At 40.5% G+C, this 22791-nt stretch overlaps 1 protein-coding gene across 2 annotated transcripts in view; it reads right to left on the bottom strand.

The window, feature by feature from the left end:
• adamts18 (ADAM metallopeptidase with thrombospondin type 1 motif, 18) overlaps positions 1–22791 on the bottom strand; it is a 49283-nt gene that overhangs the window by 7491 nt on the left and 19001 nt on the right. For both annotated transcript variants that reach the window (XM_017425900.2, XM_017425901.2), the window contains 10 exons: positions 21934–22029; positions 21291–21439; positions 15574–15746; positions 14683–14813; positions 14340–14463; positions 13827–14071; positions 9394–9514; positions 8114–8240; positions 3407–3611; positions 1408–1602 (listed from right to left, as the gene is read on the bottom strand). In XM_017425900.2, the coding sequence (XP_017281389.1) occupies positions 1408–1602; positions 3407–3611; positions 8114–8240; positions 9394–9514; positions 13827–14071; positions 14340–14463; positions 14683–14813; positions 15574–15746; positions 21291–21439; positions 21934–22029 (1566 nt within the window). The remainder of the gene's footprint in view (positions 1–1407; positions 1603–3406; positions 3612–8113; positions 8241–9393; positions 9515–13826; positions 14072–14339; positions 14464–14682; positions 14814–15573; positions 15747–21290; positions 21440–21933; positions 22030–22791) is intronic.

The following is a 22791-nucleotide window of genomic DNA, read 5'->3' as shown; positions in this document are numbered from 1 at the left end:
GTATAAAACAGGGCCAGGCACAAAGGTCACAGGTAACTTACCTTTTTGGTTCTAATTAAGCTCTTCGCTGGTTTATTTTACCCTGACAGTCACAGCCTCAAGGCTGAAACATCCTCAGCCAAAACTAAGAAAATTGTTCCCTCTCTCCCAGGAATTTGAGAAAACAATGACGTCATTTTTTTTGTCTTGCAGCCCTGGTTTGGGAGTCCATGCATCTTGTTTTCAACAGATCATCTGGGCAGAACATTTTTCATGTGTGGCGTCTGACAACTCTCGTGTGATTGGTCAGACTCCTGTTGGCTAAAGTAAAATGCTGCTTTAGTGAAGAGATGAGCTGAGGTGGTAGTGCATTAAATATTACGTGACACATGGTGGTGAGAACCCAAACACAACTTTAGGCTACCTGAAGACTGAAGAATACTAAGAGTATTTATGTGTTTAATTTAAGGCTAAAAAAGAATTCCTGACTTTACGAAATGTTCTTTGGTACATTTATGCCTGAGTTTAACCATGTGGAAAAAAATATTTTGAAGATGCTGCAATGTTTCAGAATACTTCATAGTCATTGATTTGGACTGATAAATAATTATCCTGACAAATTCTCACTAATATGATGTTTTCAGTACAATAAGGATCAATTAGGCAGCCAAATACCACTAAGACTTCAAAAACCAGCACAGTTTATCATAAATGTAATAAGCATTAGTGTTGTGCAGTGATGGGTGCTTTTAATCTGCAATTAAAAACTAACGCCATCATTGATTACTCATTATGTTCATTATTTATTACAATTAGACGATTACTCATCTAGTCAGCTCAATTATTACAGCAGCGTTTTTCCTGCCACGATGACAAAAATAACCTCATTGAACTGGAAACCAATTAACAGTGTTCTAAAAAGGAAATGGGAAACATCCCTTTGGCTTGATTAGAATAAATAAACAGGAAGTGATCAAACAGCAGTCAAGTAAAACACTGATTGTGCGCTGCTTTTTATCTGCGTGACGATTTGTCTTTACTTCCAGCTCAGTTTGTGTCGTCACCAGCCTTACTTTCAGCGGGCTCGTAGTGAGGACGTAAAGCTGAGCACTAATGATAGCTCCAAGTGAAGCGACGGTTTGCGCATTAATTTACTGGAGCTGCAAGAGGGGAAACTGATTCCTCTTTTCTGTGATGACTTTCTCACGTGATGAACAGATAAATGTTTATGAAAATGGAAGAATGATGCTGTATTCTCTTCATTCTAAGGAGCTGCCATCGAAGCTGCAAATATTTCTGTGTGATACCATTACTTCTCCATTTAGAGCAAAACAAAGAACTAATACCAAAAAAACAAAAAACAAGACAAAGTGCTTTGCCATGACTCCTTCTTTTCTATTTCTCTTGAGTCCTTTTTTCTCAGCTTACCTCTCCCCAGGGTGTGGGGATCCACTGCAGCTTCTCGTTCCTGGGGCAGCGCCGCAGGACACATGTCTCTTGGGCTTTCGGTCTGTGGTGCTGCCTGCACATGCTGTCGGGCACCACCACTGCTTTGGCCCCCGGATCTGTGCTGCGGCAGAACACGCTCCGCTTCCTCAGGCCACGGCCGCAGGATTTGGAGCACTGAGAGGCAACGGGAAGGAAGCAGATGAAATCATTACGAAGCAAACGTCAAAGACACAGAAGCTCCCGAGGACATTAGTGATGCATTAAGCAAAGATTTAATGACTCTACACAGATGAAATCATAAATGTGTGCTCATTCCCTGTAACTTTGAGTGCTTTCTCATTCTTTTATCCTTGAATTTCCATCCCGTTTAAGCTCCAGGTCATGTTAACGGAGGTGAAATCCTTGGAGCAGACGCAGAGAATGCACTTGTTATTCGCCACATGCTGGATGACTAAACAGAAGGTCATTGGCTCTGATGGCAACACATTATGGCCAATCAGGAAATACAATAAACCAATAGCTCTGAGATGAATGTGACCCCATCAGCATGTCAACCAACTGGAGGCCGAGCTGCTGTAAACTCCACATGAACTGCACAGAGACGGACAACAGAGTCAAACTGCTCCGCTGGGACTGACGACCGCAGCCGGCGGGGCCGTTTATCCGACAGCGCCCCATTCATTAATCAGACAAAAGACAGACACACACACACACGCGCCTGCACATCAACATGCACAACTGCATGCATCCCAGTTGTCCTCTTGTCACTGAAAGCTCCAATTGATCTTTTCGGGGGAGCCTGGCCTCGCCTCTGCGTGACCGCCAACTGAACTTGTGTTAGAAAACAGTGCGAGCTCGCAACACGAGCGTCCCAAAGATGGATGGCTGAGTGACAGCCAAATATCTGAATTGTGCCGCTCAAGGAGGCTAATCGTTCTCCGACAGTTGTCAAGCTATCAGATGTGCTGTCAGGCTGTTAATGTTGTAGACAGAAGAATGAGCCAAGCGAGGCTCATCAGTGCAAGAACAGCCTTTCCAGCACTTAAATGTGTAATTAGTTAATATCTGGAAATGTAAATAGTCTAAGCAGATAATAAGCTTAAATAATATAAATAGAAAGCACTAATGAGTACTCATTTTACAATAATACATGCAAACTAAAACATTTGTTCCTAATTCATGTTGCCCACAAAATAAGAAGTATTGGATCACTGATGGAAATTATTTTCTGCAAATTGTGCAAAAACAAGATTAAACTGTTATAAAAAAAAAACATTTTTTAAAGTGGGTACAATATAAAGTTCTAAAAGTTTATCCTATGTATATTATGAAAGGTCTGAGATTTTCTTTCAGTGCTTTCCACTTATCCAGCAGAGGGCAGCAGAGCATTGGTTTTACTTTGTGACGGCGAGAGTGCCTCTTCTTAACTTTAATCTCCTCCAGATTTGCAAATCTAGCTCTGTGTTTTAGCCCAAGAGTCACATAAAATATAGTCAACAAACTAACAACTAACAAGAAAGAGACAAAGCAAACACATTCTTGTTCTGATTAAAACATTTTTTTCAACGCACTTTAAAAAATTGTGGCCACATTTTAGTTTTGTTAGGCTGTTCCTGCATGTTGCTCTATATTGTCCTCGCAAAAGTCATATTTAATCACACCCAACAAGAAGAATAAAATGTTTGCATTTATTTCTTCGAGATTTCAGTTGTTAGAGGTATTTGGTGATGTTGCTTGAGTGCTAATCATTAGTAAGCATATACTGTATATTTAAAGGCAAATGATTGAAACTGGTTGGCAATTTGTTGACAAAAACTGAGTTAAAAGAATACGGTGTTTAATCAGTAAGGATCGTGAGTTGTGGTAAGAAAATCTGCAGTCTAAAATTCAATCACCAGAGTTAATGGGATTTGACTTTAAGATCTGTGCAAAAATGCATTAAAAAGTTTGCCGTGTTCTAATGCTTCAACAAACCCACCTGTGACCAGGATCCAGTGCTCCACTCTGGTGGGCAGGCCTGTGTGTGGCATGGCTGGACCTGGGCAGGAGAGATGACGGGGCAGAGGGAGAGCGCCACCCCCTCCTCCCTCTGGTAGGTCACCTTCCTCAGGCAGCGCAGAGTCCTGGTCTGTTGGCCTCCTCCACATGAGCGGCTGCAGGGTCCCCAGTCTCCTGTGGCCCAGCTGTTGTGGGGGAGGGACAGCAAACATGGAGGGTTTGTGGCGGTCGTCAGAGAACAAGTAAACCGTACATGAAACCGAACCTCTGTTATCAGGAAGTCAACCACATGACTGAACTCCCAATCAGGTCCACCACAAGTTTAGACTCTAATCTGTGGGGCTTCATTTAGCCTCCCCAAAAACCCATTTTCTTTGTAAATTATCACTGATTACTATCAAACAAAAGATATTATCAAAGCACTTATTCCCAAGCTGTTTCAAACAGTGATCCAGCCTGGTTAGGACTTTCAGAAAAGCCAACATCCTGCTTTCACCACTTTCACACAGGCTTGAATCTATATTTTCATGGTCCACCTATCCCATCCATCTTTATCTCCTACATTTCTATAATTCTATTTATTAATTCTTTTTTTTTTTTTTTTTATCTGTTTTTGTATGTGTTGTGTGTTGTGCTTTTGTGGACTACGAGTCTGTTGAATAAAGTAAAGTAAGTAAGTAAGTATAAAACTAAACATAAAAACCATATTGTACACAACTCTGCAAAACAGCTTCCCCAGACTTCCTCAGCCAACCACAATATGCAACACAATGAGGCTAAGGACAGATGTGGACAATCCCGCATTTTTTCTTCCCCTTTTGTCATTCCTTGTTTGCTCTTTTCACTCCTCACCTGTCCTCCCCCCCGGCCCTCATCCCGTTAGTTCTAATCTCTTCGCACTTGTCCCGTGTTCTTTGCCACGTCTTTGAATGCCCGCTTTGCCTTTGACCGGCTGAAAGCCAACTCCTGCCTCTAAAATAGCTCCTGTCTTGGCATCAGAGCTGAAGAGGGACATTTCAACAAATGAGTGGTCTGACAACCGCACGCTTCGAAGAGGGAGCAGGAGGAGATGGGCAGATGGCTCCGTCCAGTTTGAGACGAAAAGCTACCACAGAGACTATTCCTCCGGGCCACCGACCTGCTTCAGAGGAAGAAAAAAAAAATGCTTTCATTCCCTTTCAAATGCCACAGAGAAATGAAACAGCAGGACTGAGCTGCAATTTGAAAACCGGAACGTTGTGGACCACTGGGAGCCAAAATCATTGGTTTGGGACTTTTGGCTTGTGAACTGTTTGTTTCTTTTTTCCCTCTGTTTCCCTGACTTATAAATAACAATATATCATTGGGGGAAAAGTGGCTGATGTGCCACTCTGCGTTGCTGCAAAACCACCGCAGAGCTAACTATAATTTGTATATCTTAGATTTCTCCAAAGCTGACACATGTTGAGGTAAGAAGAGTGTAACAAGAAGAGAAGGTTCTGCTATGATTCTGCAAGGAGCCTACGTGCATGGCTGCAGTAATACTACCTCTAATGGATGACTTCATCAAAATGAATGATCTCCCTGTCAGTCTAAAGTTAAACTGAAAGCTTCTGGTTGTCTTGTTTTCAAGGTTTTGACCAAGTTGGCTATAAATTTGCCATTTCCTAACATAAAATGGTCTTAGTCTAAAACTGGCATAAAAAGTGGCAAGTCACATGCATTCCTTCAAAAACTTTTGGGTCTTTAATTACAATGACTGCTTTAATACTGCTGCTTCTCTGTACACCATTATTTCAGCTGTTAACTTCACTGCTTATGCACTTTAAAAGAGCAGGATCTAAATCTACAGAACTTCAATGAGGTCATTTTAGTTGCTGACTTCATACAACAACTTTAAGAACTACCACTGTAAAGAGATCACTAAAAAGAAGCCTTGGTATTAGACTACATTACATTACATTCATTTAGCACATTCTGTTTTTCTAAATTGAGAAACACAATGAAGGAAATATGGAGTTTATTGTTTCCCCAAAGCCATTTGGGCAAGTGGACGGAGGAAACTGTGCTTCACTTTCTGACTGAATGTTAACCACTCTAAAGAGCATTGCTTGATAAATATTTTTTAAAAGTTATATACACATATAGGCTGGGGTCACTGTTTTGTGTCTTTGGACTTTGTGCAGACATCGCTCTGATTTGTTTAACTATGACACAAAGTGTGCAGAGTAAAAGCATTTCAAACAGCAAACTACAGAAGAAGAGAAGGGGAGGTGTGACAGATACCAAGCTGCAGACAGGGCACATATTACCATGCCTAACGCCAACCTGCATGAAGGATTGAGCTGACTTTTTTAAACGTTTTCCAGCCTCCCTGTTTTATGTTAGAAATGCTGCTCCACCACAGTCCAGCATCCTGACAATGTAGGGGGAGGAAGTTAAAGGCATCCTTGAAGTTAAAGAGTGGGGTTGAGAGTGGAGGGGTTAGAGCTTGTGTGTATTTGGGAGGGGGGGTTGTTCTCCATGGCTAGACGGGCTGTGCCTAGTGGGAATCCCACCATCTCTGCACAATGAAACATAGACAGGGCTGTCAGCACCCGCGATACACTCCATAGATATACACAGGCACTTTTACAGTCTCCTCCAGTCACACACTTACACACACACATGAGGAGTTCAAATACACCCCACCTCACTGTCAACTTCTCTTTTCTGCTGGGCTCTTGAATGCTTGCCCATACATCCTGGACATCCTAATGCAGTCGCTAAAGCTTTCATGCTCCCCACTCAGCTCAACTTTCCTTCTTGCAGCACGCAGAAACTGGCCTGTGAACACAACCAGCCCAGAAATTATGTCCACTGCCAAACATAATGCGATCCATGGATGTCAAAGTGTTTTATGTCGCTGAAAGGACAAAGATGCTGACATCTGGACTATGCCAATGTCTTTACCCAAACAAAGAGGGAAGGTCAGGCACCCAACAAAGCTGTTTAATAGCTTTTGCCAAGATAAGAGAAATTGTACGCCGAAGATTAGGGGCAGGAAATTTCCTCTCGGGTGGTGGGAAACTTATGGGAGTAACAGAGGCTGTAAGTTGGAGGTGTAACCGATAGCTGTCTGGCTTGTTCAAGCCCCCGACAAGGAAGAAGGTTCGGTCCAGACTTGTTGCAGTATTGTTAGTGTGAACAAAATCCCATCATTAACGTCAGATCCCATCATTGAAGTTCGGAGCCCAAATATAGTGTTTCAGAATCATACATTAAGAAAATGTGTTCAACTAATCTCCTAATTGCACGATGCATTTGTGTTTGTGTCTATGGGTGTACTCTTTCTGAACCCAATCCCCGCATGTTCTGTGGGGCAGTGTTGTAAATCAAGTTTGCTCCACTTCCCTCAGCCAAAGGCCTACATTCTGTCAGAGAGAGACCATTTATTCCGTGCTGTTTTAACTTGTTGCTGCACTTTCACCTGGTTTTCCTCCTTTGCATGCTGCACTGGTTCACCTAATGCACACTGTGTTTTAAAAATGCATGTCATGAAACACAGTGTCTAGACAGATCAAACAAAGGCACAACTCTTCCCTTGAGAAATTCAGTATCTTTGTTAAAGATGGATGAGAAGGCCTATATGCTTTTAGCAAAACAATCATATGTATATATATATATATATATATATATATATAAGCCTAACTATTTAATCAATAGTTTCTTTCATTTCGCTTTATTTAGTTTCCAAGCATTTTGACACTATTTGGTAAATGAGTTTTGCATGATTCCACTATTAAGGTGCAATCAGTGTATGAAAAGGGTTTGAGTGAGGAGGGAAACTCACAAAATCTGGGGGGTTTATGGATTTAATCAGTCGTGCAGATTTCTTGGTTTCAGAGAGTACTCCCATCAAAATTTTACAAAATACCCATACCTGCACTCTACAGCTAAAGCAAGCCTAAGTAAACAACTCCATTTGAAAAGTTTGTTCCAAGCCTGTGATTTGCGGTCTGAGTGATTTGTGCGTAACAGTAAGTAATATTTTGAGCAGGGTCACTCAAACACTGGTACTAAAGTGACGCAGCTTTAAATCTTAATAGTAGCCTGGTTTTATAAACCATTTTGGACAAATAAAGGGAGCACAAATCCACCTGAATACTTGTCTTCATTAAGAAAAACCATTACATGTAGTTATATGCTAATAGCAGGTAACACTTTATGAGGCTCACAACCCTGATTTCAGAATGACTTCAGAGCCTAAAGACTAAATCTTTAGTTTGTCAGTGACAAAGCAAAGAGGTGACAGCACACACATAAAAACAAGTGAAAGACACAAGTTATGCGTGGGTTATTGTGTGTGTGTCCTCTGTGTGTGTGTCCTCTGTGTGTGTGTCCTCTGTGTGTGTGTGTCCTCTGTGTGTGTCCTCTGTNGGGGGGGTTTAAAAAGGGAAAATTAGGAAAAAAAAAGAAATTGCAGAGTGGGCTGAGGAGAGAAATGAACACAGGGTGAGCAGAGTGGCGGCTGACCACAGCAAGCAGGCAGCCTCCACACTCCTCAACCACAGTGCATGTGTGTCTGCACGTGCACCTATAATCAAACTGTTCCATGGGTTCCTGAAAATTTGGCAACATCAGAGTCCATGCCACATATCCCACAAGCAAGCAGACATAAAGGAAAGCCTTGAACCCCAAACACACACACACATTACAGTATACTTACTACGCAGGGCAAGGCTGTATGTTGCAGAGATGGGAGCCCAGTGTGGGCTTAGTGAGGGGATTACACATGCTGGAGTTGACCTGGGTTTTTTGGTCCTGCAGACAGATAGTCTTTGTCGAAATGCGACCTAATGGGGAGAAAAAAACAGGTTTATGTGTGTATGGAAGATTTATTCCTGTATCACAGTTATATGTGATGTTTTCTTTCATAACCCAACCAACAAGTTGCAAATAGTCAGCATCTTCAGGAGCTACTGATTTGTGAAGAAAAAAAAAAGGCAAAAAATTTGTGTCAAAAAGTGTGTCACAAAAGTGAATAGTTGCTAAGACTTTCTGTAGCGTACATCATAGGTTGTAGCTAGAATTTGAAAAAAAAAAAAAAAATAAAGCAAAAAAATTCCTTCATACATACTTCTTCACAGGAAAAACATTATTTAAAGTTTAAACTGTTGACAGGAAGTTTACATGGCTTAACTTGTATTTTGATATCTATTATGGTTTTTACACAATCACAGTTTACGTTTTATGATTTTTACCACAGACTGTTCAACCTAAAGTATGAAAATATCACATACACTACATTTAAAATTGTCTAAACTTTCCCAAATTAAAAAAAACACTATATCTATATCTATATATATATATATGCCTACAAACATTGTACTTGTACCGTTTATACATCAAAAATAACTTTTGTGTTCTTTCACCCATCGTGTCGCTTACAGCTTTAGGTCTTATGGTTTTGGTGTCCAACCTATAGATTTTCATTGTCTGAGCTCAAAAAACTGAAAGACTGAAAGAGAATGAACTTTTTCACTTCTCTACATAAAACACTGTAGACATATAAATATTGACATGTGGTGACCAGATGCTTACACCACTTACGGTTCAGAATTATTTTCTTATTTTTTTTATAGTTTTTGTTCAATCACTCTTTGTCTGAGACTTACTTTCTAATCTGCATTTCTGTCTGCTTGTCCTAATAAAAGTTCTATTGGGGTGAAAACATTGGCATTTTGTCATCTTAGATAATTATAATAGTAAGTCCCAAATTACTATTGGCCTTTTTAAAAAAACATAAAAAATTGTTGATGTATACCAGAATTTGATTCAGTATAGCTGAGAGACCAAGACTACAAACAGCATGTCCTTTGCAGTCTATTTTAACTTTTGTATGTTTGTCTTATACAAATTTATCAAAACACCATCACACACACAGAATCTCTCCAAAACTTTAAGATCACATGCAACACAAGCTCAGAGAGAAACAGTCTCTCTCACCTCCAGCACACGGAGCCGAGCAGTCCGAGCGCACCACACCCCAGCTGTACTCAGGTTTCCTCTCAGAGCGAGGCAGAGTGTACTCCCACACCACACCCGGGTTCCTTCCCTGGAGAAGGATCTGTCAGCCAAAAAACAGTCAGTCAGAATGGTGTCAGCTGCAAGAACAGTATATAATTCAAAATCTTATTTCATCCTGGGGAAACACACTGACAACTAATCCCACAACCAATTTAAAAATGAGTCAAATCGGCAACCGTTGATTCTTACTTTCAATCTCCTAACTGCTCATATAACTCAAGAAAACTGGAATCAGTGAAAACTAATCTGAGCAGAAAGTAAATACAGTAAATACCCCAGTCCGTTACAGCACAACAAGAAACTAGACAGATGAGGATGTAGAAGCTTATTTCAGGGCGATGGGCAATATGGCTCAAGGAACTCTACAGAGCGCTTAATTCCTTCTCTAATGAGTCCAAACTCCCAGACTAACATGCTGCCTGGTTCATTTCATCCACATAATGCAGCGCACCTACCACGGGTTACTGTTTCTGTGTGAGAGATTTATTTGGACATCCAAGTCAAGCAAAGACTGATGGATGAATGAAAGCAAACCTACCCATTACTGGAGAAGAATTATCATTACAGCAGCCCCAGGACAAAGAATTGCCATGGTTAAAAGAAAAAAAAAAGTTTTATTTCAGGTCCATGCACATAGACAGCTCATAGCATTGCTGGATTTTTGGTCAGTTTCAGCTGTGTTTCATGTGCAGCTCATCTCTTTTGTATTTTGATTTGTATCACTTAAAAAAATCTTTGGTGAAAACTATAATCCTCATTTCTAATGCTTAAAAAGTAGATTTTTTAGGACATTGAGGAATTTTAAAATTGCTTTATTTGGGTTACATTTAAAAAAAACTTCCTAATGCCAGCTACATAGTAAATAATATTTGGTTTGTGAGGGTTTTAGTAGTGTAAAAGTAATATTCACAACTTTTTCTGTTTTAGTTGACAAAAATAAACATAGCAGGTATAGAATAACAAAGTACAAAACAAAAAGATGCATGTTTTCATTTATTCCTATTAGTATTCGCATAATCAACAGTTTGAGTTGATCTGCTCAACTGAAATGTTGAAGCCCACATCTTTGCGTTGGGTTTTCTAAATATTGGGTATGTTGTATTATTGTCATTTGCATATTTCTACTTATTATTTTCTGGCTGCAAAATGAACTGCCCCTCTGGCATAATAAAGTTTGCCTTATACCTGCACGCATTTGCTAGAAAAAGAAGCATTATAAAAATGAGAAAGCTAAAATTTTGATAAAAAATCTTAATGATTAAAGCTGAAATTTAAATACATATGAATAGGAGAGCAGTAATGCATGAAAAAACGAACTAAATTTAAACTTGCTTGAGTTAAGATAAAAGTACAAATGGCAGAGATAAAAAATAGTAACGCTAAGACCTCTGTTTAAAATCGAGAAAAATGCATCACCCATTCTGGAAAGATTCCTCGTTTTTAATATGGCTGAGGTTGTGTGACTGATGTCAGTCTGTCCTAACTACATTGCAACAGCAGACCACAGAGTGTCTTGGTTTTCACAGCCCAACAACCACACCACTCGGCAAGTCAGATGAGACGATGATGAATTACAATGTGGCGGATACAGATATCAGGCTTACGATGTTCTCCCCTGGACTGGCATGACCTCGTCTTGCCAAACCACAAAAATCTCAATTCCAGTGGGGGGAATAATCCTACTTAGTATCCACGAGACCTCCGGAAGAAGCCATATGTGATGTCTGATCCCTCCTGATTTTGTAAACTACTTCTACCCCCCACCCCACCCTCCTTTACTTCTCCTCTCGACCAGCTGAGCAGCTGTGCACCTTGTCACAGTTTACACTCACACTCTTCAACATGTGTTTTCCTTTCGTTGTTTCAAGTTGAGGAAAAGGGTTTGGGAGTGATCCATGCATGCATCTTCCCCTCCTTCTCCCTCAGTCTTTAAGTCATAGCATCAGTTTAGTCAAACGTGTAAAGCAGATGATCTGTGCTTGAAATAACACACACGCACAACGCTTTTCGATGCAGTTTAAGTCACTGCGTTCTGATCTGAACGTCAAACACTGACAAAGTTCAACAGCAAAAATCCTAATCTTTTAATCTCCCTCTCCCTCTCCTCACCCCGTCCTTATTTCTGTATCAACCTCTGTCTCCTTTTTGTAATTACAGAAGAGACTTATAGAGATTATGCCTGCAACGTCTGAAAATCAGATGCACAATATTACTCTGTGCTCTGCTGGGCAAATGTGTGAGTCTGACTCACAGATAAGCAAAAAAAGAACATGATCAGTGTTAGAACAAAAAGTTATATTTCACGATATTACATATTACTTATGTTTCGGCATAGTTTTGTTTGGCTACAATTGCACTGTATTCAATAAAGTGTCAGAGATTAAATATTAATGACAGGTTATATAAATCACTTAATATTGGCACAAAGCACAACCAAGATGTGTTAAAATTTCCCCATGGAGCATAAAGCTGGGTGAACACAGCCACAGTGTTTATGTCAAGGCTGAAACAGGAAATCAGATTGTAAACTGTGATGGATATATTACATGATGCGCGACAGGCAATTTTAGGTTATTGTTTTGCTTCTAATTTCTCTTCCAAGTAACCTTAAATAAATCTTTTAACAGATGCCGCCACCCTCCTCGATCCTAGCGACGAACTTGCCAATTACAACGTCATCATGAAATGACTGCAGTTGTATTCCAGCTGTTCTTTGGCTCGCTCTGTCTTGTTGAGCATCCCACTCTCAATTGGAAACATTTCAGTACTGCGTTTCTAATAATGCTTACAGTTGTTCCCCTGATCTTTTTATTCTGTCACAATTACTTCACAATAGATTCCGTACATGAAAAAGACAGACAACCTTTTATTCTGTACCCTGATCAGTCAGAGAGAAACAATCCAGAGCTTCAAAGCAAAGGGACTTGCATTCCTAAAAGTGTAAAGAATTAACCCTAAATATCACAAGAAGTTCAATGTACCCGAAAACTAACACTGAAACCACAATACAAATGTCCATTTACTAATATTTTTTGATTCTGTGATATGTTAATTAGCTATGTATTTGGTGATCCCTTTTCACATTAGCCATGTTGAGCTAAAAGCAAACAAGCACACTAAAGGAAGTGAACTAGAAATAATAATAATGAATTTTGTTCACATTTTGTTCACAAACAAAAGATCACAGAATGATCATAGACAAAGCAAAAAAATATAAAATAGAAACTATAACATCGACTGAACTCAGATGCCCACAGACCAAAGCCTCTTCACCAAAATAGCAACATTAGCACTTGTATATTTCCAGACGTCCAGACGAGTGACCACCAAAGCATGTTAGAAATTTAACTCTGGCATTTTCTCCTGGACTCATGGGCCAATCATTCCTGCTTTAACCGCAGTATGTCAGTAGCCCAGGGGACAGAGTGGAGACTAGCTTTTACATGAAGATCACTTCACTGCCTGCTCTTCAGCTGGTTTCCACTTCTGTTTTCACAGCCAGGGCTCAGAGGTCAAGAGAAAATAGATGCTTTTGCTGACAAAGTTATGCGAGACGAACATCCCCCTCCAATCACTTAGAACTTGGCGTGACTCTGACACTTGTCCAGTGTTGGCTTTGCTGTCAGGAGGATACGCCTGTCCTGCATCACATTATGCTGCTTTATGACAGGTAAAGACTTGCACTCTCCTCCATGCTCTGGTTTCTAACACACAACTGATTACAACACTGAATTTAACAGAAAAGACAAAAAAGAAAGAACAAAATACAAGCTCATAAATCATTTTGCTCTACTGTGCAGAACATCTCACTCCAGGCAACCATCTGATTTTATACTTTTCATTCCTGCCTCGAAAGAGCAGAAGACTTGAAGATTTGAACCACTCTCTATTAGCCTCACATCACACAGCTGCAACAAAGTGCTTTTGCAGTTACTGGCCACAGGAGCTACATGAATTGGTTAGAGTGTGTGTAGCACATTGTGAATGTGTTTACATTGTAGCTGGTAGTATCTGAAACTCTCCTTCAATTAAACAGTGTCATAGGCGACCAATCTGAACAGTAACTTTGACTGACTGTGCTGCAGTTCACTGTGTGATGTCTGTCTTGTATCCTTTTTTTTCCTCCTCATTACATTCTCTTGGTTTTGCGCTGTTTTTTACAGCACCCGTCTTTTGCCATATCATCCAAAACACTCCAAACAAATCAACAGCCCTTGCTCTCTATATGACCAAAACCTGTTTTTACATCTCACTCTAATCACGTCTGGGCTTAAATAAAAACTTTCCGCAGCTCTGAGGTCCTGTCACTGTCAATCGCCATAAATGAACGTCACCCAGCAGCGGCGGCTTACTTCAAACACCAAAGTCTCATTAGTAGGTCCGCCAGCATACAGGCTCTCCGGCTTGTTGAAAGAGCGTTGGTAGTCGAACATAGTGCCACCAAAGGAAAACTTCCCTGGCCATTCCACAGTCCAGTCCCCAGTCAGGTAGTATTTCCTCTTTAGGGATCGGACAGCCAGGTAGCTGTTGGACACCTCCATTTCCTGGATATGAATGCTCCTAGCCCCAGCTGGAACTGTCACCATAGAGTAATACTCTGTGAAAAAAAGAGGGAGAGAAAGTTATTATGACATATTTGCTTTCATAGTTATTCTGCAGGTCTTATGTTTCATCCTGCTACAATGGTACAGTTTTATTCACTCATCTCTCCTATACTGAGTCAGTTCATTATCTGGTGAAATTAGATACTTGTGTCTGTGCTGTTTTTATCCTGTGTCCTTGTTTGTCCCCTAACTTCCCTTTGTCATGCAGATCTACTTAGTGTTTGCCTCATCACTTGTAGAGACAAGCTAAGAAAAACTCACCATTAGCCCGATGTTGAAGGGTATACTGGCCCTTAAAAAACTTGCAAGTGGAGTTGTCTCCCTTACAGACCCCACACGCATCCAGAGACGCCTTGGAGCCCAGAATTTGGTCACAGCCCACAGCCTAAACATACACCCACACAAAATCAGTTATGCCAAAAAGATGAACAGAGCTATAATAGCAATAATATCCAGCTATTTATGTGGAATAAATGAGTGTACAGTAAGAACTGAGGAGTCTCTGTTTGATTTTGACACATTATCTGTTTTGATATGTTTCTAAATAAAAAAATCTAGTTTCATTGTGAAAGCAAGCCAAAATAAATCAATTTAGGCAATATACCTCACACACTCCATCAATGCAGACATCCCCTTTGTGGTCAGAGCAGGAGGTGCCATCTTTAACTTTGCTCGACATGGCAAAAAAGAAATCAAAGTCTTCTGCAATGCAGTACAGCTTACAGATGTCTTCATCTGCACAGAGAAGAAATCTAGTTGTTTACTCTGTTCTTCTATGATCTGGTCAATTAAAGGTTACAGAAGCAACTGTGCTGCAAACTGTTTCACATAATCTACATCGAAATGCTTCCTGTTGGAACTCAACTGGACATGACAGGAACTGGCTATAAAACCACCTTGAGGGTACTCCGGTGGAGCCTCATGTTTGTTTGTTTGTTTTTTCTGAATTCAGCTCAGTTATCATAGAAAAGTACTTTCAACCATTTTGACTAAAAAAAAATGATTGTGAAGGTGAATTGGTCCAGAGTTCCGTAAAGCAGTTCAGAATCTGCTCTTTTCTACATCAGCCCCCATTCATCAACAGCTTAAACAGGCCCGGGACAACAGCCAAACACGCCGCTCTTCCTCGTTGCACCCTCTCTCTTCCTTTCTCTGTGTAACAAAGCTGGCCCGCAGGCTTCCTTTTTTAAATCCATTCCTGCTCCGTCTGAGGGTACAGGTGGCTACATGTTTCCCATGCACATTATCCACAGCTATAGTTTCCTCCAGATTTTTGGCTTTAATGTTTGCAACAGTAAACAGAGTTTGGCATTATAGAAACACTCTATAAAAAAGATTTGGATACAGAACATATAAGTCCTATAAACTTTCAGACAAGAAAAAAAAAGGGTTCTTTTTAAGTCATTGTATGTTTGGCAGCTTTGTGAACTGCAAACAATTAAGCATGACGTGCCAAGAACATAGTACACTTTTGTAAGTTTTGAAGCAACCTTACCGTCAACCGTGGTGTAAGGCTTCCACTTGTAGTACCAACCCCTAAAGGGCTTGCTGTTGTACTCAGCACACTGTTGGGCCCGGAAGTCTATGGCGCTGAGAGGACACGGCCTGGTATTGCAGAGTTGGTTGTGGCGACTTGAGCCTGGGCAAAATTTACCATTGTTCTGTGGCCTGAGTGGAAAACAAAACAGATCAAATCAGACTTTTCGCCATAGAAATGTTGGCATTGTGTCAACAGCATTAACATGTAAAAAATCTAAAACTCTCTAATGCAATAGATGATTGTGGTGTGGGTGGTTGTATGTTCAAGTGCCCCAAAAGCTATGTTTTCGGGGGCACTTAGCCCCTAGTTAGAGTCTCCTGTGGTGAACTGGTTCTGGGTGAAGCGCAATTCAGAAGCCCTTCTGGTGACTACAAAACCAAGGGAATATGACACCTTGCTTAATGGGCTGTTCTCGACAGTACTGGTCCAAAGGAAGAAATACCGTTGAGAATCCTATAACCATCCCATGGCCTTCAGGTCAAATTGACCTGAAGTTACAAGGGCTTCTCTACTTCTTTTAATCTCTCTATCTTTTGATGGCTTTAGGAAGTTTAAGCAAATTTGTTTTCTTTTTTTGTTTTTTTTAATTGACTGCTTGATGTCCAATTTGCAGTTTTCATAACCATTTACAATGCACTTCAGCACATGTAAGAGGTAAAGGGTTCATTTTTGTTATTCATAAGCCACTATTTTAATGGCTGTCCAAGCTAACTGGCTTACTTCATCTATCAGGTTTGAAACTTATATGGGAACAAAATTAAACTTGAATGTGTCACCAAAATGATAAAAGGAGTCACTGTTTGTTAGACAAAAGAAAGGAGTCTTAATAAACATTGGGATGCCATACAAGACTTCCCAGGCTTTCTAAATTCATGCCAGACATTCCAAAGAACCACCAACAGAGAAAATTGAGTTTAGGTGTTTACTATAGGAGTTTGCACATGCACATAAACACACACTCAGCCTGGGGAGCCACAGTGAGTCTAATAAAAACAGTTCAATGTTAAAATATAGACAAACAACTTGCTAACAGAAAAAGGCACAAGGGGAAAAGAACAACTAGTGGTATATTTATTTTTAATTGTTTTAACAGCATTGAAAGTGCTTGTGTGAAATAAATACCAACAACATTGTGAAGCAAGTATTGAGGTTTACTGCTAAACTGGATTTTACTTCAACTCTGCTGTTCATTGCTTCCATTTAGACCTGGACTCAATCACACAATGACTTGGCTGCCAAGAGTGATAGAGCTCCATTCAAGGTGTGTGTTTGTGTGTGTGTGTGTGTCGGTGAGTCAATCTGCTCTGTGCCGATCTTGCTTCCCTTTGGTGAGAGGGGAAGTTTGGCCCTGGTTTTCATGGTCCTGATCCTATTATGACTTTGCCGCACACAAACACAGCCCATATGGTAAGGTGCTTACAGCAGGTCAGTGGGGGACTACACCGTATACTCTATCAGTCAAGTTGTCTTCATCAGAGCACAAGGAATGTCCAGTTTCTTTAAGGAAGGTCTTTTGCTCACCATACTTTATCCCTCCCTCTTTTCTTCATAATGCTTTTTCATCCACCTTCAATTATCCACTGTCTTTAAAAATGTATAACAACAGGACCAAAAGCAGATCTGACAGGTTTTCAGTGTGCAAACCTTATGACCCTTAGGGTGCTTAAATGTCCCAGCAGCCTGGTAAATCTGCCAGTGACAGAAACGGAAACTCCTGTAGGTCAGGGGTCATCATGTCTGCTCTTGTCCTCTTTGTGACTCACCTGCTCCCTCCCTGTCCCCCTCAGGATTTCCCACCATGCATTATACTCTTGCAAAAAGCTCCACATTCCTCTGTTGTGCTGCTGGTATGAGACCAGCAATGCCATTAGACATCCAATAGAAAACTGTGCTAGATAAGTGTCTACATAGGCACCTGATTCAAGCTAGGGTTTGGCAAAATGTGCTCTTAGGAGGGTTAGATCATGAGTAACCTTCAAGGAACTGTTAGTGACAGATATGATGATCATATTTTATCTGGCAGGTGATTTTTCAAAAAAAGGAAAGCGATAGGTGGAGGGAGGTGGGGAGGGAGTGACGAGTCAGTCGATCTTTGAACCACCTTCTATAAGGTAAAGGTAATTCCAGAAAGGTCTTGTTTCTAAAGATATTATGGCTCCTGAGGGAAGAAATTTGCTTTTGCTTTTACTTGAGTAAAAGTGAAAGAATACAGTGAAAATTTCCAAACACCGCAACTGAAAAGTTTGTTGTAGATTGGTTTACATGAACTACACAGGCATGAAAATCTGGGATTTAAAGTTTTTGGGAGGACAGGCCCTGCTGTCCACCACAGAGTTCAGTTTTGGGGTTAAATGTAAAAATATAAAAAAAGATTCAACTTAATCTTTGATATTCAGCCCAGATTAAAACCACGAGTACTTTGCCAAAATATGTCCAGAGATTACTGGGGAAAAAACACATAGTGAATGTCACGAGTCAAGGACTAAAACGTGACTCCAGTCCTGATGAGGTCTGATCAAGGACTTTGTGAACTTTGTGGGTAAAGATGTTTGGAATTGAGTTTGGTAATGGGAATAAAATATAGTAGATCAAGCAATGCTGTAGTCAAGTTTTATTATTTATTTCAGAGCTATGAGGCATATGACCCAACACATCCTTCAAACGTTCTGTCTTGAATCAGCACTTTTGAATTGAATATGTATCTTTTGCAATCTTGTGCTCCACTCTTTGTCCCGCTGACTTTAAAACTAACCATTTAGCAGCTTCAATCTTTCAGCAGCTGCTCCTACAAAGTTCTGTTTAGTTTAGTTTACAGGAATGATAAATGAACTTGACAGCTAACCTGGTTTAAAAAGCTCTGTGGCCCTTTTCGGTCTGCCAGTCATGGTGTATAATGTGTATCATATGAGGGCCAACCCGCCTCTTTGATCCTTCATGTGGATTAGGAGACGAGTCGACTGAGACGGACTGAGCAGAGTGTCTGCCTCTGTGCTAAGTAAGCAATAATGAAACAGTGAAGTACAAAAGATAATATAGAAGTAGAGAGCCATAAATTTCAGGGCAGAATTTTAAAAAGTCCTTAATGGAAAAGAAGAAAAGACGCAGCAGGAAAACAGTACATTTGATGACAATTTATGAGAACTTGTGGATGAAAAGATTTTTTCTCAAAAATATGAAACAGACTGAAATAGTTTGTCTTAATGTTTCTGTGGAAATGCAATTAATGACAGTCATTGACAATACTGCTAAACAGAAACTGTCTGAAAATACTGAAATATGAAAACAGCCTTGAGATGAAATAACATAAACACACGAAGACGTCAGTTTTGCTCTACCAACAAACAAATAAATGTGTGCCACTTCTAGTCTGTGGTAAGATCATTACTGAACGCCACCATAAAAGAGAAGTGATTTATATATATTTGTATGTCTGTGTGTTTGTTTGTCTGCCTGTTAGCAAAATATCTCCTTAAACACTAGACAGATTTTAATGAAACTCTCAGAAAGTAATCACTGACTTTTGGAACCCATTCAGTTCAAGATGGGTGCCACAGCTACCTCAGCAAACAAAATGTCTATAACTCAGTCAATTACACAAGTACTGAGCTCATATCTGGGGTGGTAGAAGCTGACAGTCACCCCTAACATATATTCTAGGCACTAGCAGATGAATCTCTGTTTCAAACTTTGGCATGTAAGGCAGCAGCAATATTTATTCCTTCAAGGAATGCTCCTTTCATTGTGATCCCAATTTTCAGCAGTTTTGAAATATAAGAGCTACATCAAAGAGAATTGAAAATGTAATTAAAGAGTAGACTCAAATCAAAAGTCAACAAACAAGTGTTACTTTGTAATGATGTGTCAACAGTGGGAGCAGAGGAATTAGAAATTTAGGAAAGTTAAGACAGCTGACATGTTTGTTTACTGAATGTGTCATAACTGAACTCCTATTATGAGTTCAAGTGAAACACTAAAAATAATCAAAGCTCGATATCAGTTTCAAATTATTTCCTGTTAAGTAACTAAACTGCATTATTACATCAGCACAAGGTTATTTCTACAATTTTGTCATAATAGCTGTTGTTGTAAATTATGCATGAGGTTATTGTGGCCAGGCCTGCCCCAAATTTTGATGACCAAGTTACACTGGTACACATGGGCTTCATGTTGTGTCATCACACTTCCCCCACCTCCACCCAGAATCCTAATACGCCGCCACTGCAATGATAACCCCCCAGAATGTCTCTAAAAACGTTTTTTTGCATGCTCAATACCATTGTGAACCTATCATGCTTTAGCAGATGTAATGGGGAGCCAAGAGGGTTCTCAGTATGCACCACTGACCCATACCAAGACCTTGCCAAGACCCTAAAGACCATCCACATTTTGGCCGATTTTGACACAGTAACAAGTTTCTATCTGCAAACATACTAAATCAAATGTGGCATGCTGCTAATATTAATATGTGTCTTTGTCATTAACTCTGTGCTCTGTTTAATAATCCATTTCAGAGCTGTTTGTAAGTCATTAGTCATAATCCATCTGGAAACTCACAGCAGTTAGAATATTTATAGGTCATATCTAATGTGTGTGGTGTAAGCTAGCAGCTCTGTTGGGCAGTGATGTTTCCTTTAACTGTTTAGGTGAATAGATCTTCGACTTAGTCATTAAATATTTATTTCAGTTTACTGATGGCTGTTAAACATATTGCCTTCAAAGAGAAGACTTTAAAGCCTGTTTAAACATACCAGAATCCTGAAGCATAATGACCCCTGTAAGGCTGGCTTTGGTCTATAGATTACATGGAAGGAGTAGAAGAAGGAATGATATGGCATGAACGCTTAGGAAGTCATTCATTTTCTTTAAATATCCCTCTGCAGGCAGCCCAATGATCTTGTATTAAATTAAAGCACCTAAAACCATCAGAGCTGGCTAATTACCTTCAGACAGTTAATAAACTCCACCACTAGATGATCCCACTGAATTAACAGAACAACTTCACACAGCCATAGATTACATGAAGAGAAATAAAGGTCTTAAAACATCTCATAAATCTCCAAGTGTTCTCTGGAACAATGAGGTGCTGCATGTCTCGTTGCGCAACACAACATTAAAACTGAGATTTTCCCATGTGCTTGTAACAACGTGCGCAGAGCTCTTTGCTTACATGAAGATATGGACTGTGGGATGTGGGTCTTTACATTTGGGTGGAATTCTGCTTGTGTCAGTGAACAGCTGTAGTGGACATTTAGTGACTGTCTTGGCAGCTTCCAGACAAAAGAGGATGCTATTCGGAGGTTTTCCTGGTTTGAGACATGGCGAGAAGTAGTCTGTTTGCCTGGACTGTCATCCTGACAGATGAGAGTGGTTATCTGCGTGTGTGTGGTGTGCGTGGGGGTGAGTGTGTGTGTGGACAGAATGCGAGCACATATCCATGCTGACAGCTACCTGGCAGAAAGCTCTTTCAGGTGTTCAGAAAGGAACAGTTTTTTTGTTACATGAGGCTTTCAAAAACTACTTTCTGGTCCAAACTGCAACTCAGATTTTTTTTACTGTCAGCCACATGACAACATGAATCATTTTGTCATCTAGCTGGCAGCTCAGCCTGATTCAGAAAATTAAAATGGATGTGATGAATTAGATTATGATTATGCCTCAGAGTGTGCGTATACCTTGGGCTGCTGCAGGAGCGCTCCCTGTACATGACCCCTCCTCCACATGTTCGAGAGCAGGTGGACCACTGGGACCAGGCTGACCACTGGCCATGGATGGCCCTGGGACCATGCTCCCCAAATTTAACACACTGTCCCTTCCGACACCACTAAAATGAAAGAAAATGGAATTGAAGGAGGAGATGAGGAAAAAAAAAATAGTTTTCTTATCAGTGCTCGGGCGTCTTGTCTGAGTTTTTATGGTTTGGAGAAAAGCCCAGCACCACACCTGGACACTCAGACGCTTTAGCTGCAGCCAAAACACGCACAAATCCATTGTGCATTACATCCCAGATGATACTAGCCAAAACCTGTTTTCACACATCACCACCTTTCTCTTTGTCAAAATATCATTTTTCTACGTGCAAAAGTAGGTGCCGCCTTGTTTTGTGATTTTACAATGCCCCAAAAACCTTTGCAGGTCTACTTGTGTTTGTATGGATAGTATAAGTAAATCTCTGTGTGATTACTGGCTAATATTTCTATACTTTTCACTAAATAGAAATTTACACAAAATGTCTCATCAGTGCCTAAATTGACTTGGCAGAAGATTGAGGGACTGAAGGCTTTTGTCCATCAAACGAATAAGAGGACCTTTGCTCACCATGTCTGGACCACAGGTGGTTCCTTCTGCAGCAGGCATGAACTTGGTCTCACACCGATGCCCTGCACGGTGACACCACAGTGACTTACAGATGTCCTGTCCAACAAGAAACACACAAACACAACAAGACATTTGTGAAAAAGTAAGCGTGGTTGATCCCATCAATCTATCCTCTTCCCAGACCAAAGAGCACCATAGTCAAGCTGGTTCATAGACCCCCACCACCCCCAACAGGCTTCTCCTCAAAGCTTCTCTGTCAAACCTAATTAGGGTAGTTCTTTATTGAAATGAGTTTTAATTGTATTTGTCATCTGACCCAACAAAACATAGCCAGAGTGAGCAAGTGAGCCCAGAGGAAGAGCTGGGGTCGAAAGACAGGCGGTGAAAGCTGGCAGCCCGCCCGACTGCAACAAGCAGTGAGAGAGAGGAGCCACGGAAGGCAGGAGGTATAAGAACCAGACTTGCTCTGCGTGTTTGATTCTCTGTTCTCAGGCAGGTCAACTGCTTTGGCATCAAGCAGGTGGGAGAAAGCAAAGCAATCGTGCTAAAAAAACACACAGCACATGAGCCCTCAGGGACACGAAAATAAAGGGTGACAATGTGTGAACAGCTGCCTGATATCCACTGTTAATAAGGATGAAGGGTGATTTACCACCCACCACCTTCTACACAGGTCCAAGACATGCAGATGTAGAGGAACACAGGAGGGATTTGGAGAAGACGAGAATAGCCAAGGTGCTGTCATGTGAGCTAATCTGGCAATTTACGATTTGGCAAGCTTCCCAGCAAGCCAGCATAACAAAGGCTTGTTGTATTTTAAACACCATTTGCATGTGAATTAACATATCTGAATGCATT

This window comes from Kryptolebias marmoratus, linkage group LG15 (assembly GCF_001649575.2).
Source record: "Kryptolebias marmoratus isolate JLee-2015 linkage group LG15, ASM164957v2, whole genome shotgun sequence".
Classification (NCBI taxonomy): Eukaryota; Metazoa; Chordata; class Actinopteri; order Cyprinodontiformes; family Rivulidae; genus Kryptolebias; species Kryptolebias marmoratus.
The sequence above is the reverse complement of the archived record's forward strand: the minus strand, read 5'-3'. Positions and strand labels throughout refer to the sequence as shown.